A 12,745-nucleotide genomic window follows, 5' to 3' on the forward strand; every position below is an offset into this window, starting at 1 on the left:
GCTGTCCGATGCGTGAGCACATTTACATGAGGAAAAAAAGTGAAGTTCCACACGTGTATCTCATGTTCCCTATTGGTTTACCCCATGGCCCCTGTTGGGCCTACCTCTTTACCCTCATTTCTCTCCTTGGCATCTATTTTTTGCTATTTTCCGTTGACCACAGTTATTGGCCTGGCAGACATCCCACTACGAGGCATATCACCAGGGGCAACCTCATCACTGATCCTTAACCATTTTGAGTTATCACCCTCGTGGGACCCTCCATGAGTGTCGTATCTTGGAACGTTAAGGGACTTAGATCACCCAACAAGAGGATGGCAGTTCTCAGACACTTGAAACGTTTGAAAGCTGACGTTGCGATTTTACAGGAAACACACTTGGAAGCGAAGGACTTCCATCGTATGCGCAAACTGTGGGTGGGACAGGTTTTTGGTTCTCCGGCAGTGAAGGGCAAGGCAGGTGTCCTAATTCTTATCCATAAGAATCTACAGGCTACCCTCAAACACACAGTATCCGACACAGAAGGCCGCATAGTGACACTACATTTGGAAACGGCGCAACGGGAGTGGGCAATAGCGGGAGTCTACGCCCCTAACGTGCCCTCGGCGTCTTTCTTCCAGTCGTTGACACGGACATTGGCACCCCTCCTCCATCTTCCGCTCCTAGTGGCGGGAGACTTCAACCAGTTAATGAATCCAGCGGAGGACAGGTCCCTCGCCACACAGACTCTCCAGAATCCTAACTCACGCCACTCCTCTCTGCTACGGGAATTTGCGGATAGCCTACATCTCACCGACGTGTGGCGACTACACAATCCTGAAGGCAGAGAGTATTCCTTTTACTCTCACCCCCACCAGACGCTCTCCCGCATTGATTACATCCTCGCGAATCCTAATATACTCACTTTTGTGACATCTCCCCTCATACACGACATAGCGATTTCCGATCACGCTCCAGTTTCGGTAGGCATCACCCTTTATAACTCCACTCCTGCTGCGAAATGTTGGCGATTTCCCTCTTATCTCGTTAAGGACCCCGGGATATCCTCCCTCATCAAAGCAGCCTGGTCTGAATTCATTGAACAAAACAATTCTCCCTCAATATCTCCCACCCTTCTATGGGAAACAGGGAAGGCAGTGCTTAGAGGCCGTCTAATCTCTTATGCTGCAGCTTATAAGAAGACACTCGCCAAAACCTTTGAGACGGCCAGCTCATCGTTGAGAGCGGCTCAGGCTGCACTTCACAGCCGCAATTCTCCTGAAAACATAGACCGTTGGCGGTCTGCAAAGGCAGTCTTTGATGAATGGGCCGAGAAGAGGGAACAGCTGTACAGATCCCATCAGGAATGGAAGTTCCATTGCTATGGAAACAAGCCGGGAAAACTCTTGGCATCTCTATGCCGAGGCCCCTTTACACCTACTCAGGTAACAGCTCTCAGGGACATTGATGGTCAAATAGTAAACGACCCAAAGGATATCAACAGGGTATTTGCTCAATTCTACCAAAATCTATACAGTCACAAGCCTATGGACGAGACAACGGCCTCGGATTGGCTCTCCAGAGTCGGCCTCCCGTCTCTCACACTGGACCAACTGTCGCAGCTAAATGCCCCAGTGACTTTGGAGGAATTGACCAGATCTATCAAAACACTGACCCTGGGGAAATCACCTGGCTCCGACGGGTACACGCCAGACTTTTACAAATTAGCATTGGACTCAGTGGCACCGACGCTGTTGTCAGTCTTTAATCACATACTGGATGGCCACCCATACCTCCCTACGGGCAGTCAAGCTCACATCAAATTGATCTATAAAAAAGGCAAGGACCCACTGGACCCAGGCTCTTATAGACCAATTTCACTACTAAACGTAGACTCCAAATTGTTATCCAAATTGATGGCGGACAGATTAGCCTCTATAATGCCTACCCTTGTGCATCCCTCTCAGGCGGGGTTCACGAGGGGAAGGTCAGCGACATCCAACATTAGAAAAGTGCTCCTAGCATTAGAAATGGCTAAATCGGACCCGGATGCAGACGCCCCGATCATAACACTTGACGCCGAAAAGGCTTTTGACAATGTGAATATCCAATGGTTGGATCGGGTGCTTTGCCAGCTGGGCTTCTCCGGTAGATTCCTTCACCTAATCCGCGCGATGTACGCATCCCCGGCTGCACAGGTGGTGATAGCGGGACATATGTCCCCGTCCTTTCGCCTTTTCAAAGGGACGAGGCAAGGGTGCCCGCTCTCCCCGCTCCTGTTCAACTTGGCGCTGGAACCGCTGTCCAGAGCCCTTCTGACACACCCGGATCTGCATGGTATTGGGGTAGGCACCGATGAGCTTCGTATTGCAATGTTTGCTGACGACGTCCTTATATTCACTTCAGCGCCGGGCCACGATATACCCACAATACAATCCATATTTGCAGAATACCGTTTGTGCTCGGGTCTACGCATAAATTTTACCAAGAGCGAAATCCTTCCCCTCAACACGACACGCACCCCGCCGTGGGCTAATTTCTCGACACTACGTATCGCAACTTCACACATAACTTACCTTGGGGTCAAAATAGGCCGATTCCCCTCCTCTATCTACCATCTAAATTTTACGCCGGTAATAGATAAGATGATAGCTGAATTGAAAACATGGGCCAATTTACCTCTGTCCTTCTTCGGCAGATGTCACCTCTATAAAATGACCACCTTACCGAAATTGTTATATCCACTGCAAACCATTCCCCTGCTTTTAAAACACACAGATGTCAATAGACTACATAAAGCGCTCTCCACCTTCCTCTGGAAGGGGAAAAGGCCTCGCATCTCCATCATCAAACTACACCTGCCGAAGAGGGAGGGGGGAGTGGATCTACCTAACACCAGAATGTACAACATAGTATGCCTCGAGGGGATGTCTGGACTGGATTAGCCAGGAATCACGTTACACTAACTGGTCACTGGAGACGCAGATGGTGGCCCCTTGGGATCTGATAGCGCTGCTGCACTGTGGAACGGGGGATATCCCGCAGACCCTTCGTAATAATATTTTGATAAGAGACACGGTGGCAGCATGGCGAGAAGTGCGAAAGAAGCTGGGGACTCCCCAACGGCTGTCCAGGTACCTGCCCATGTACCACCACCCCGGGTTCCCACAGGCGCAGCAGCACTCCATCTTTGAATTATGGGCATCAAAGGGGATCAGGCGGTTCTCCCAATTGTTCGATGTGAATTCAGGTAGACCGTTGGCTTTCGCCTCCTTTGCGGAAGCCCACGGCCTTCCATATGGTCATTACCTATACTTTCGGCAATGTATTAGTTATGTTTCAAGACTGTGTCATGCCCCCTCACAACGTTTTTGCTCAACCCTATTGGATTCATGGATACAACAGGGCAAGCACAGGATATCACAGCTGTACAAGCCTCTAAATCAGGAGCTCTTGCAGGGGACTTCGGCTTCCGTGGCCAAATCTTGGAACAAGACTCTGAATTCCCCTGATGCGCATAAGAAAATCATCCAAGGCTACATCATCACCCGTAGATACGTTACCAACGAATTCTGGAGGGAGCAACAATATAAAATTCTGCATGGAGCGCATCTCCCGCACATGCGGTTGTCTCCGGACGTTGCCCACCACTTTTGTACTCTTTGCAAGGAACGTTTCCCCTCCCTTCTGCACAAGCTGTGGTCGTGCTCCCACATAGCCTCTTTTTGGGATAAAGTTATCAGATATGTTGCAAAGCTGACAGGGGTATTCCTCCCCCGGGACATATACCTTCTTCTTTTTAACTGCTTGAACAGAGACTTTATCTCTATACCTCAACCCGATTGGAAGCTTATATCCCTGCACAAAGCCTGGATAGTGACCTGCTTGATGTCGGCCCGTAGGCTGATACTCCGCAACTGGATGTCGGACTCTGCCCCAACTATCTCGGAACTGTCCACTGCTATGTCTTCATTAAGAACCACAGAATCGGTGGGCCTCTCCATCGACCCACGCTTGTCTCGCATAAAGTTTGACAGCAAATGGGACTGTATATCCTCCTCTTGCCCTGCGGAAGATAAAGGCCACTCAGCTCCCGTCCTTATTTGATCTAAGTTCCCACCACTACTAACTCAGTGGACTACAATGCACCGGTGAAAAACACTCACCCCAACTGGTTCCCCTGTATTAATTTGTGTCTGCCTCAAACTCCTTTTACCGCCTCACTGTTTGTTTAACACCGTTTGCTTATTATCGTATGGGTGACAGCGGGCTCTTCTAGGCCTTCCGGACTGGGCTGCTCGACCTCGGGCGACAGCCTAGTCCCGGACAACTGGCAATTGCGGATTGGTACCTTTATGAATAGACGCTAGGATGCCAATTACCTACCCCCCCCCCTCCCCTACAATCCTCTTATCTTCCCTTGACACAAAGTGCTACTACACCTGGCTTTCTGTAAAGCATCCTTCCTCCCTCTCCCCCCTCCTTGTATTAAAACGAAACACCTTTTGCCTTACAGAATATCGTTATTACGACTTTACCCGAGAAATTCTTTGCGACCAGCAAGGGCGATTAGCAGAGCACGTTGTCACCAGTGTTATGCCGTTCGAACTATTTCCTGATCCATTGCTCACAGTTTTGTACTATGTAATGCTTTGAATTTCAATAAAATATTGTTTAAAAAAAAAAACAGCTCAGCACACAGAGAGGATACCTCCGCTGTAACAGGCAATCTAAGGTGATGTAGTTAACAAAAACTTCTAGTTGAATTTCAGCATACAAGCACGGTTTCATTTAGAAGAGGTTTCACTAGCTATTCTCAGCTGTTACCACTGTCACTCTGCTGCTATTAATAAATAAGTGAAGGAGTGAGAAAGAGGTGACCCAGTTTCATGTACAGTCAGCATAATCAACTTAAACAGAATCCTTACGGTAAAGACAGTGGCTGCAATGGCATAGATGAGCAAGGCTTGCTGGTTGTCTTTGGAAATTTGAAGTTGATCTGGTGGAAGATCTTCACTGAACGATTTCCTGTGCTCTGCATACATCCACCAAAGAACACCTGTACCTCCTGTGAATGTGAAAAAAAAATGTGAATACAGCCGAACAAACAAAAGATAAGGTACTTTTGATCAATGGTATAAGGAAAAAAAAAAAACCTGAACTATGAAAATGGATACTAAATCCAGCTGACAGCATGCCTTTTTTTGGAACAGGCGTTTCATGACCAATGTACGTTAACCAGTTGCCAACTGCCCACCCCAGATTTACTGTGGCAAGGTGGCTCGACTGTGCTAACAGACGTACTCTGATTCGGTTCAGAACCAATCAATTACCAGGTACAGGCCAATGATTTTTGGCCTGGACCTGGTGATAGGTTCTGACCAATTGCAGAATGTCCTGTACCTGTGTAATGTAAACACAGGGACAGGAAATTATGCAATCTTCTCTCCTGGAGCCCTTTTCACTTCCAGTGTGAGAAGAGAGAGCATCAACTGTGAGTACACAAGCAGTACACTGGCACCAGTACACATAGCACACATTTAACCCCCTGATCACCCCCCAGTTAACCCTTTCACTCCCTGTCACAGTGTACACTATATACAGTATACAGATAAATTTACTGATCACTGTATTAGTGTCACTTTTGACTTCAATTAGCGTGAGAGACAGTTAGTGGTAGTTAGAGGTCGTCCCAGATATGGCAGGTACCCTAGTAAAGATTTAACCCCTGATCACTCCCAGTTACCCCCTTCATTGCCCTGTCACAGTGTCACTATTATAGTGTACAGATATTTTTTCTGATCACTATATTTGTGTCACAGGTGACATCAGTTAGCGTTAACGTTAGTTAGCGTCAATCCAGCACAGCGTCAGATTGCCTGCCGCACATTTAGTAATACATTTTAACCCTTTGATTGCCTGTGACACACACACCACCTCCATTAATAGTATAGAGTCTGAACGGATCAATATCTTTGATCCAATAGTTTAGTATAGAGTTCCCAAATGCAGCGTTAGCAGGATCAGCCCCGACACCTGCCAGCACCTGCATTTAGCCCCTCCGTCCATCCCCCAAGAAGTGCAGAATCAGCAGATTACTGTCACTTCCAATACACAGCACACTAAACTGCAGTGTTCGCAGAGTCAGGCCTGATCTCTGTTAGCACTAGCATTTATATTTTTTGGTAGCGGTTTAAACAGTCCTTGACAACCAGGTGCTTTTTTTTATCAGTGAGTCACTGTAGGTAGCTATATATTTATTGACCACAATGTCCAAACAGAGGTACACTAGTGAAGAGGCCTACACGATGCTCACCATGACAGATGAGAGCGATGGGGAACCCTTACTGTCAGAATCAGGCTCAGTATTCAAACCTGTAGAGAGCAGCGGCACCCTGACAGATAGCTCTGATGACAGTACTGGTTCAGTCTAAGGTCAGCCGTACACGGCCCCATCCTTCTGTTGCTAAGAGGCAACAACCACAGGGTTCTTGTATGCAGCAGAGTGTCGGTACTAGTGCCGCTCAACCTTCTGGTGATCTGGCAAGCACCAGCGGCCTAGTACATCCTGGTCATAGTCAAACCAGCACTTTATAACACTTGGTGACGTGACGAGTCCCATAAGTGCAGTTCAAGCTGGTGCAGTGGCTAGCACAAGTAGTCTCTGGCAGCCACCAAGAATTTAAAAACAGGCCCGTAGAGCCCATAGTGTCCATCCTTATGCGCTTGCAAATCCTGATTGGGAGCCCAACACTTTTGCAGCGCCCGTACATCCCCCATTCACTGGCCAACCTGGAATTCAGGTGGAAACAGATGATTTTACTCCCCTTGGTTTTTATGAGTGGTTTTTCACAGAAGATCTGTACAGATCTATTGTGGACCAAAGCATTTGATATGCCGATCAATTCATCGCCCCAAACCCAAATTTGACCCTTGCCAGAGAATTTGCATTGAAACGTGTCACTGTTTCCGAATTTAAAACGCTTTCTGAGCCTATCCCTCCTCATGGGCATTATTAACCACTTAAGCCCCGGAAGATTTTACCCCCATTCCGACCAGGGGGTATTTTGCGATTCGGCACTGCGTGAATTTAACGCACAATTGCGCGGTCGTGCGACGCTGTACCTAAACGAATTTGACGTCCTTTTTTTCCCACAAACAGAGCTTTCTTTTGGTGGTATTTGATCACCTGTGCGATTTTTTGATCACGCGCTATAAACAAAAAAAGAGCGTCAATTTTGCAAAAATAGCAATATTTTTCACATTTTTTTATATGAAATTCCCCCAAAAAAAAATGTAAAAATCAAAATTTTTAAAAATTTTCGGCCAATTTATTTTATGCTACCTATGTTTGGTAAAAAAAAATCGCAAAAAGCGTATTTTGATTGGTTTGCGCAAAAGTTATCGCGTTTACTAACAAAGGGAAAGATTTTTGTCATTTTTGTTGTTTTTTTTTTTAACGCGTAATGGCGGCGATCTGCGATTTTTTTTGCGGTACTGCGACATTGCGGCGGACAGATCGGACCCTTGACTGACATTTTTGACACTTTTGGGGTTACCAGTGACATTTCTACAGTAATCAGTGCTATACATATGCACTGTTACTGTAAAAATACACTGGTAGTGAAGGGGTTAACTTTATTTGGAAGGGAGGGGCTGTGTGTGTCCCTAGGGGCGTGGTTTCTACTGTGATTGGCTGTGGCTCTAGCTGTAAGGACACTGATCAACGGATCTACATACCAGATCCGTTTTATCAGTGTCTTTGCAGCGAGGAGAATGACAGGCAGTTTGTTTACACAAGCTGCCTGACATTCTCCCTCTCCCCCGCCGATCGCCGAGTGACCGGCGGACATCGGGTCCGCTGGTCACACGCGCGGGGGGGTCCGTGACCACACGGGAGCGGGAGCGCGCCCCGGGGGGCGCGCGCTCGCTCCCTAGACCCTCACAAGCAAGCAACGTAGCCCTACGTTAGTTTGCCTGTGAGGGGCTGACCGCCGACGTAGATAGTCGTGCGGCGGTCGGCAAGTGGTTAAAAAGAGTGAGTTGCGGTCATATTGGTCCACTGACCCAATTCATCGTATGCCTGTGTTCTTTGCTGCCATGGCCAGATCTAGATACAAGCAAATCTTGCGGTTCATGCACAGTCGTCCTCGGGGCGACCCTGGATATGACTGACTCCTCAAAATTCGGCCCCTCGTAAATCACTTCAACCAGAAGTTTGCAGCCTTGTATACACCCCAACAAGCTGTCTGCGTTGAGGAGTCCCTGATTACATTTTCTGGCCACCCTGCTTTCAAACAGTTACTCCCCAGCAACCGTGCCAGATATGGGGTCAAGATGTAGAAGCTCTGTGACAGGGAAACAGGCTATACATGTAGTTTTCGGATTTATGAGGGAAAAGATAGTAATGTAGAACCCCCCAACTGCCCAGACTACATGGGGAGTGGCAAGATTGTTTGGGACGGGGCATGGCCGAACTGCGGATGTGAGAGGACGTGCACGCTGTGAGCTCCGCTGCTGATCCTTACAATTCTCCTGTGTAACTTCGTATCCCGCTTTGCTTTTTGTCACCCGCCGGTGCCTTGTGTCCCCTGGAGTGCCGTGGTCGCTCAGTGAGTCCTCCATATTCCTCAAAGAGATGTCTGAGCGTGGTAAAGAGGGGAGGCCTGCACAGGCCGGCCCGATCCAAGATGGCGGCGCCCCGCAGCGTGCAGCACAGAAAGCCACTTATTTGGAGGCTGCACAGAAGCTGTTTGCTAAACCTGCTTCCCGGGACATCCCACTACAGTCTGGGGACCATCTGTCCGGCTCCCCTGGGTCACATTCTGACACGGATGACACAGTACCGCTGGGGGATCTCTCCTGCCAGATTGCTGATTGGGAGGTTGCTGATGCGGACCAGGCCCCGAGGCAGTCATCTCCGGGCCCAGACACGGAACCGACGTTAAGGGACATTATGGCTGCAGTGACCACCTGTACCACCTCGATTACGGCCCTGACAGCGGAATTGAAGGGGGTTAAGGCTGAGATATCCTTCATGAGGCATGACATGCAGAAGCTGCGGGAGAGGACAGCTGCGGTGGAGGGCAGGGTAAGCTCCCTGAAAGATGATATGGTGCCTCTGCAGAGGGAAGTGAAGCATACTGCCCTGCTCTCTGCCCAGCAAGCTGCACGTTTGGATGATTTGGAGAATAGGATGAGACGGAGCAACATCAGAGCCATTGGTATCCCTGAACGGGCAGAAGGTAAAAATCCTGTGGCTTTTATTGAGAACTGGCTGCTTTCTACTTTTGGGCAAGAGTCCTTTACTGCCATGTTTTCGGTGGAATGTGCTCATCGGGTGCCAATGCGACCTCTCCCTCCAGGAGCCCCCCCGCGCACTTTCATCTTTAAGCTCCTCAACTATAAGGACAGAGACACCATCCTCACTAAAGCTAGGGGCATGCAGGGGAGGCTGAAAATCAACAACTCCAGGATTTCCCTGTTTCCGGATTATTCTGCGGAGGTGCAAAAGCAACGAGCGAAATTTGTGGAAGTGAAAAGGAGATTGCAAGACCTGAACATTCAATACAATATGCTGTACCCTTTCCAAGCTCCGGGTGGTGGCCCGGGATGAGGTGCTGTTTTTTGATAAACCTTCTGCTGCTGTTCAGTGGTTGGATGCCAATGGTGGGGCCTTGAGGGCGGCTGCCTCCCCCAGGCGGGAAGATCCCTGAAGATTTTGCCTGCTATCTGGAACTCTTGGACTATTTGGTCGGGACTGGTTCTCCTGTTCTCCTAAGCTATCTAGAAACCTGATGTTACACGCACTTCTCCTGTTTTGGCGGGAGCTCTCTTGCTGCACTAATGGCTGCTATCCCTCACATGGTTGCTAGTTTTGAGGAGACTGCAATGGTATCTGTGGTCCCTCTCTGGTTTCCCCCCTCTAGTCCTGACTGGACATACCCCATTGACTGGCCCTCTTCCCCACACGTGGCAGACGTGTACTCCCCCCCCCCCTTTTTTTGTATTTTTTTTTCTCTTTCTTTGGTTATGAACTTTGGTACAAGCTACACTTGTACTGCATGCTCACTATTGCTCCACTGCATCTCTGATGTCCTACTTAAATGCTGCTACTCATGCCCGTTTTATATGATGGGGTTGCCCCTGTCCTGTGTGTGCTGGAAAATGCATTTTTTGTTGTTTCTATATGGCTGGGATATACTACTGGGGTGCAGTGGGATCACCCTGTCTGGGTGCCTTGCGCTGCCTTTCTGGCCGGGGTACCTGACGCACCCTTTGTGCCTTCGCATCACTTATGGCTGACAGTGTATGTGTGATGTCCTGGAATGTGCGGGGCCTCGGTAACCCGGTCCAGAGAACGGCGGTGCTTCGCAATATTAAACGCTTGCAGGCGGATGTTGTTTGTCTGCAAGAGACTCATATGTCTCCCTCCGCTACCCCGCTCCTAGCATGTTTAGCCACCAGTTTCATTCTGTCTATTCCACCTACTCGAGGGGGGTCTGTATTTTAATTAGAAAAGGGGTGCGCTTTGCATGCTCACAGTCTGTAATTGACCCTGAGGGCCGGTTTGTAGTATTATCTTGTCAGGTAGCGAGCCTTAGCTGCATACTTGTGGCGGTCTATGTGCCTCCCCCATACTCTGCAGGGGTGCTGAAACTTATTATCCCACATATTGCAAAACTTCCTGATGTGCCTCTGCTGATGGGGGACTACAATGCTGTTCTAGACACTGCCCGGGATCGGTTTTCCCCTCACTCCGGTGGACCTGTGCCAGCCGGGGGGCTCACGTCCCTTGCTCGGCTGGTGGGTGAACTGGGACTGACGGATGTATGGAGGATGGGTCATCCGGATGTATGGAAGTTTTCGTGCTTCTCGGTATCTCACTCGGGATTATCTAGAATTGATATGGGGTTGGGTAATAGTTCACTGCTGCCTTTAGTGGTCGCAGCGCACTATGCACCACGGTTGGTGTCCGACCACTCTCCGTTCTGGGTGCGTTGTCTTTGTCAGATACTTGGGGAAAATCACTCTGGAAGCTCAATGCGTTTTGGCTGACGCTCTTTCCTTGTCCGGATCCCTTGCCACCTAAGTTAACTTAATTTTTTGCTGATAATTTAGACTCTGCTGAGGTTGGGGGTGGTGTGGGACGCGGCTAAGGCGTTTATGAGGGGTCAGTTTATACGCACTGTTAACGCTATTAAGACGGACACCAAGGTCTGGGAAAATACTGTGTGGGAGGCGGTGACTAAGGCGGAGGGAGATTATGTTAGTGACCCCTCCGAGGATACTCAAAGGTAGTGGCTGGCTGCCCAGTCTATGGCCAAATCGGTCTCGGTTCAAAAGGCTGAGAACAAGCGTTTCTTTTTGCAGCAGAGGTATTTTGAGGAAGGTGAGAACACGGGCCATATGTTGGATATGTTGGTTCGCTCACAACAGCCCGCGGGCTTTATACCTACAATTAAGGATCCTCAGGGGGTGCTCTGGCACGCCACAGCTGACATAGGGAGAGTGCTTGGGGAGTTTTATGCAGATCTTTACTCCTCTAAAGTCTCGGCTGATTCCCGAGAGATTGCGGAATTTTTAGCCTCCTGTGACTTGCCCTCTCTGTCTGCCTCGGACGTGGCTGTGCTTGGAGCTCCCCTTACGGAAGACGAAATATATGCGGCCTTGAAATCTGCTAAACCTGGTAAATCTCCGGGGGCAGATGGTATCCCGTCTGAGGTTTACAGTCGGTATGCTGACCAGCTGGTGCCTATGTTGTTACGTGTATATAACGATGCTTTCCTAACTGGCCACCTACCTGACTCCATGTCTGAAGCCATTGTTGTTTTACTATTGAAACCGGACAAGGATCCGCAGTTGGCAGATTCTTACCGGCCCATATCTTTACTGACAACAGATGTTAAACTTCTAGCTAAGATTCTGGCCACTAGGTTGTCCTCGGTTGTTGGTGGGGTTGTCCATAGGGATCAGTCGGGGTTTATCCCGACCAGATCGACGGCACTTAATCTCCGCCGGTTATTCCTGAACCTTCAGATCCCGGTGGACAATCCTGGGAACCGGGCAATCTTCTCGTTAGATGCCGTTAAGGCATTCGACAGTGTCGAATGGGTATACCTATGGGAAGTCCTCAAATGATTTGGGGTGGGCGGAAACTTTCTGACTTGGGTGAGAATATTGTATGCTGCCCCCACAGCCAGATTGAGAGTGAACGGAGAACTTTCTGAGCCCTTCTGTCTGCACAGGGGGACTAGACAAGGCTGCCCGTTATCTCCTTTGTTGTTTGCCATGGCATTGGAGCCTTTAGCGGCGCGGATTCGGTCCTCCCCTGGGATAGTGGGGTTCAGAAGGGGCTCGCATGCAGACGTTATCTCACTCTATGCAGACGATACGTTGCTCTATCTGGGCGACACAGGGGAATCTTTACGGGCGGTTATGTCCCTTATAGACTACTTTGGGTCTCTGTCGGGATTTTCCATAAATTGGGATAAATCAGTTTTGATGCCGCTTGATCCAATAACTCACCCCCTCCCTGATTGTGCATCAACGGTACGAGTGGTTGACTCCTTTAAATACTTGGGGATCCGTGTATCTCCTGAGCCTACCCAGTATATTACACTGAATCTTATACCTCTGCTGCAACGGTTCCGCTCTAAGTGCGCGAGTTGGTGCAAGCTTCCTTTATCTGTGGCTGGGCGAGTTAATCTAATTAAGATGGTGTGGGCTCCCCAACTTCTGTACGTTCTGCATAACTCCCTGATTT

At 49.1% G+C, this 12,745-nt stretch overlaps 1 protein-coding gene across 2 annotated transcripts in view; it reads right to left on the reverse strand.

Annotated features, from left to right (window-relative positions):
* The window catches only part of SLC44A1 (solute carrier family 44 member 1), a 294,253-nt gene that overhangs the window by 88,903 nt on the left and 192,605 nt on the right, over nucleotides 1-12,745 (reverse strand). For both annotated transcript variants that reach the window (XM_082273818.1, XM_082273817.1), the window contains exon 8: nucleotides 4,908-5,047. In XM_082273818.1, coding sequence (XP_082129944.1) covers nucleotides 4,908-5,047 — 140 coding nt within the window. The remainder of the gene's footprint in view (nucleotides 1-4,907; nucleotides 5,048-12,745) is intronic.

The sequence above is a fragment of the Pelophylax lessonae genome (assembly GCF_965119305.1).
Source record: "Pelophylax lessonae genome assembly, chromosome: 1".
NCBI classification, from domain to species: Eukaryota; Metazoa; Chordata; class Amphibia; order Anura; family Ranidae; genus Pelophylax; species Pelophylax lessonae.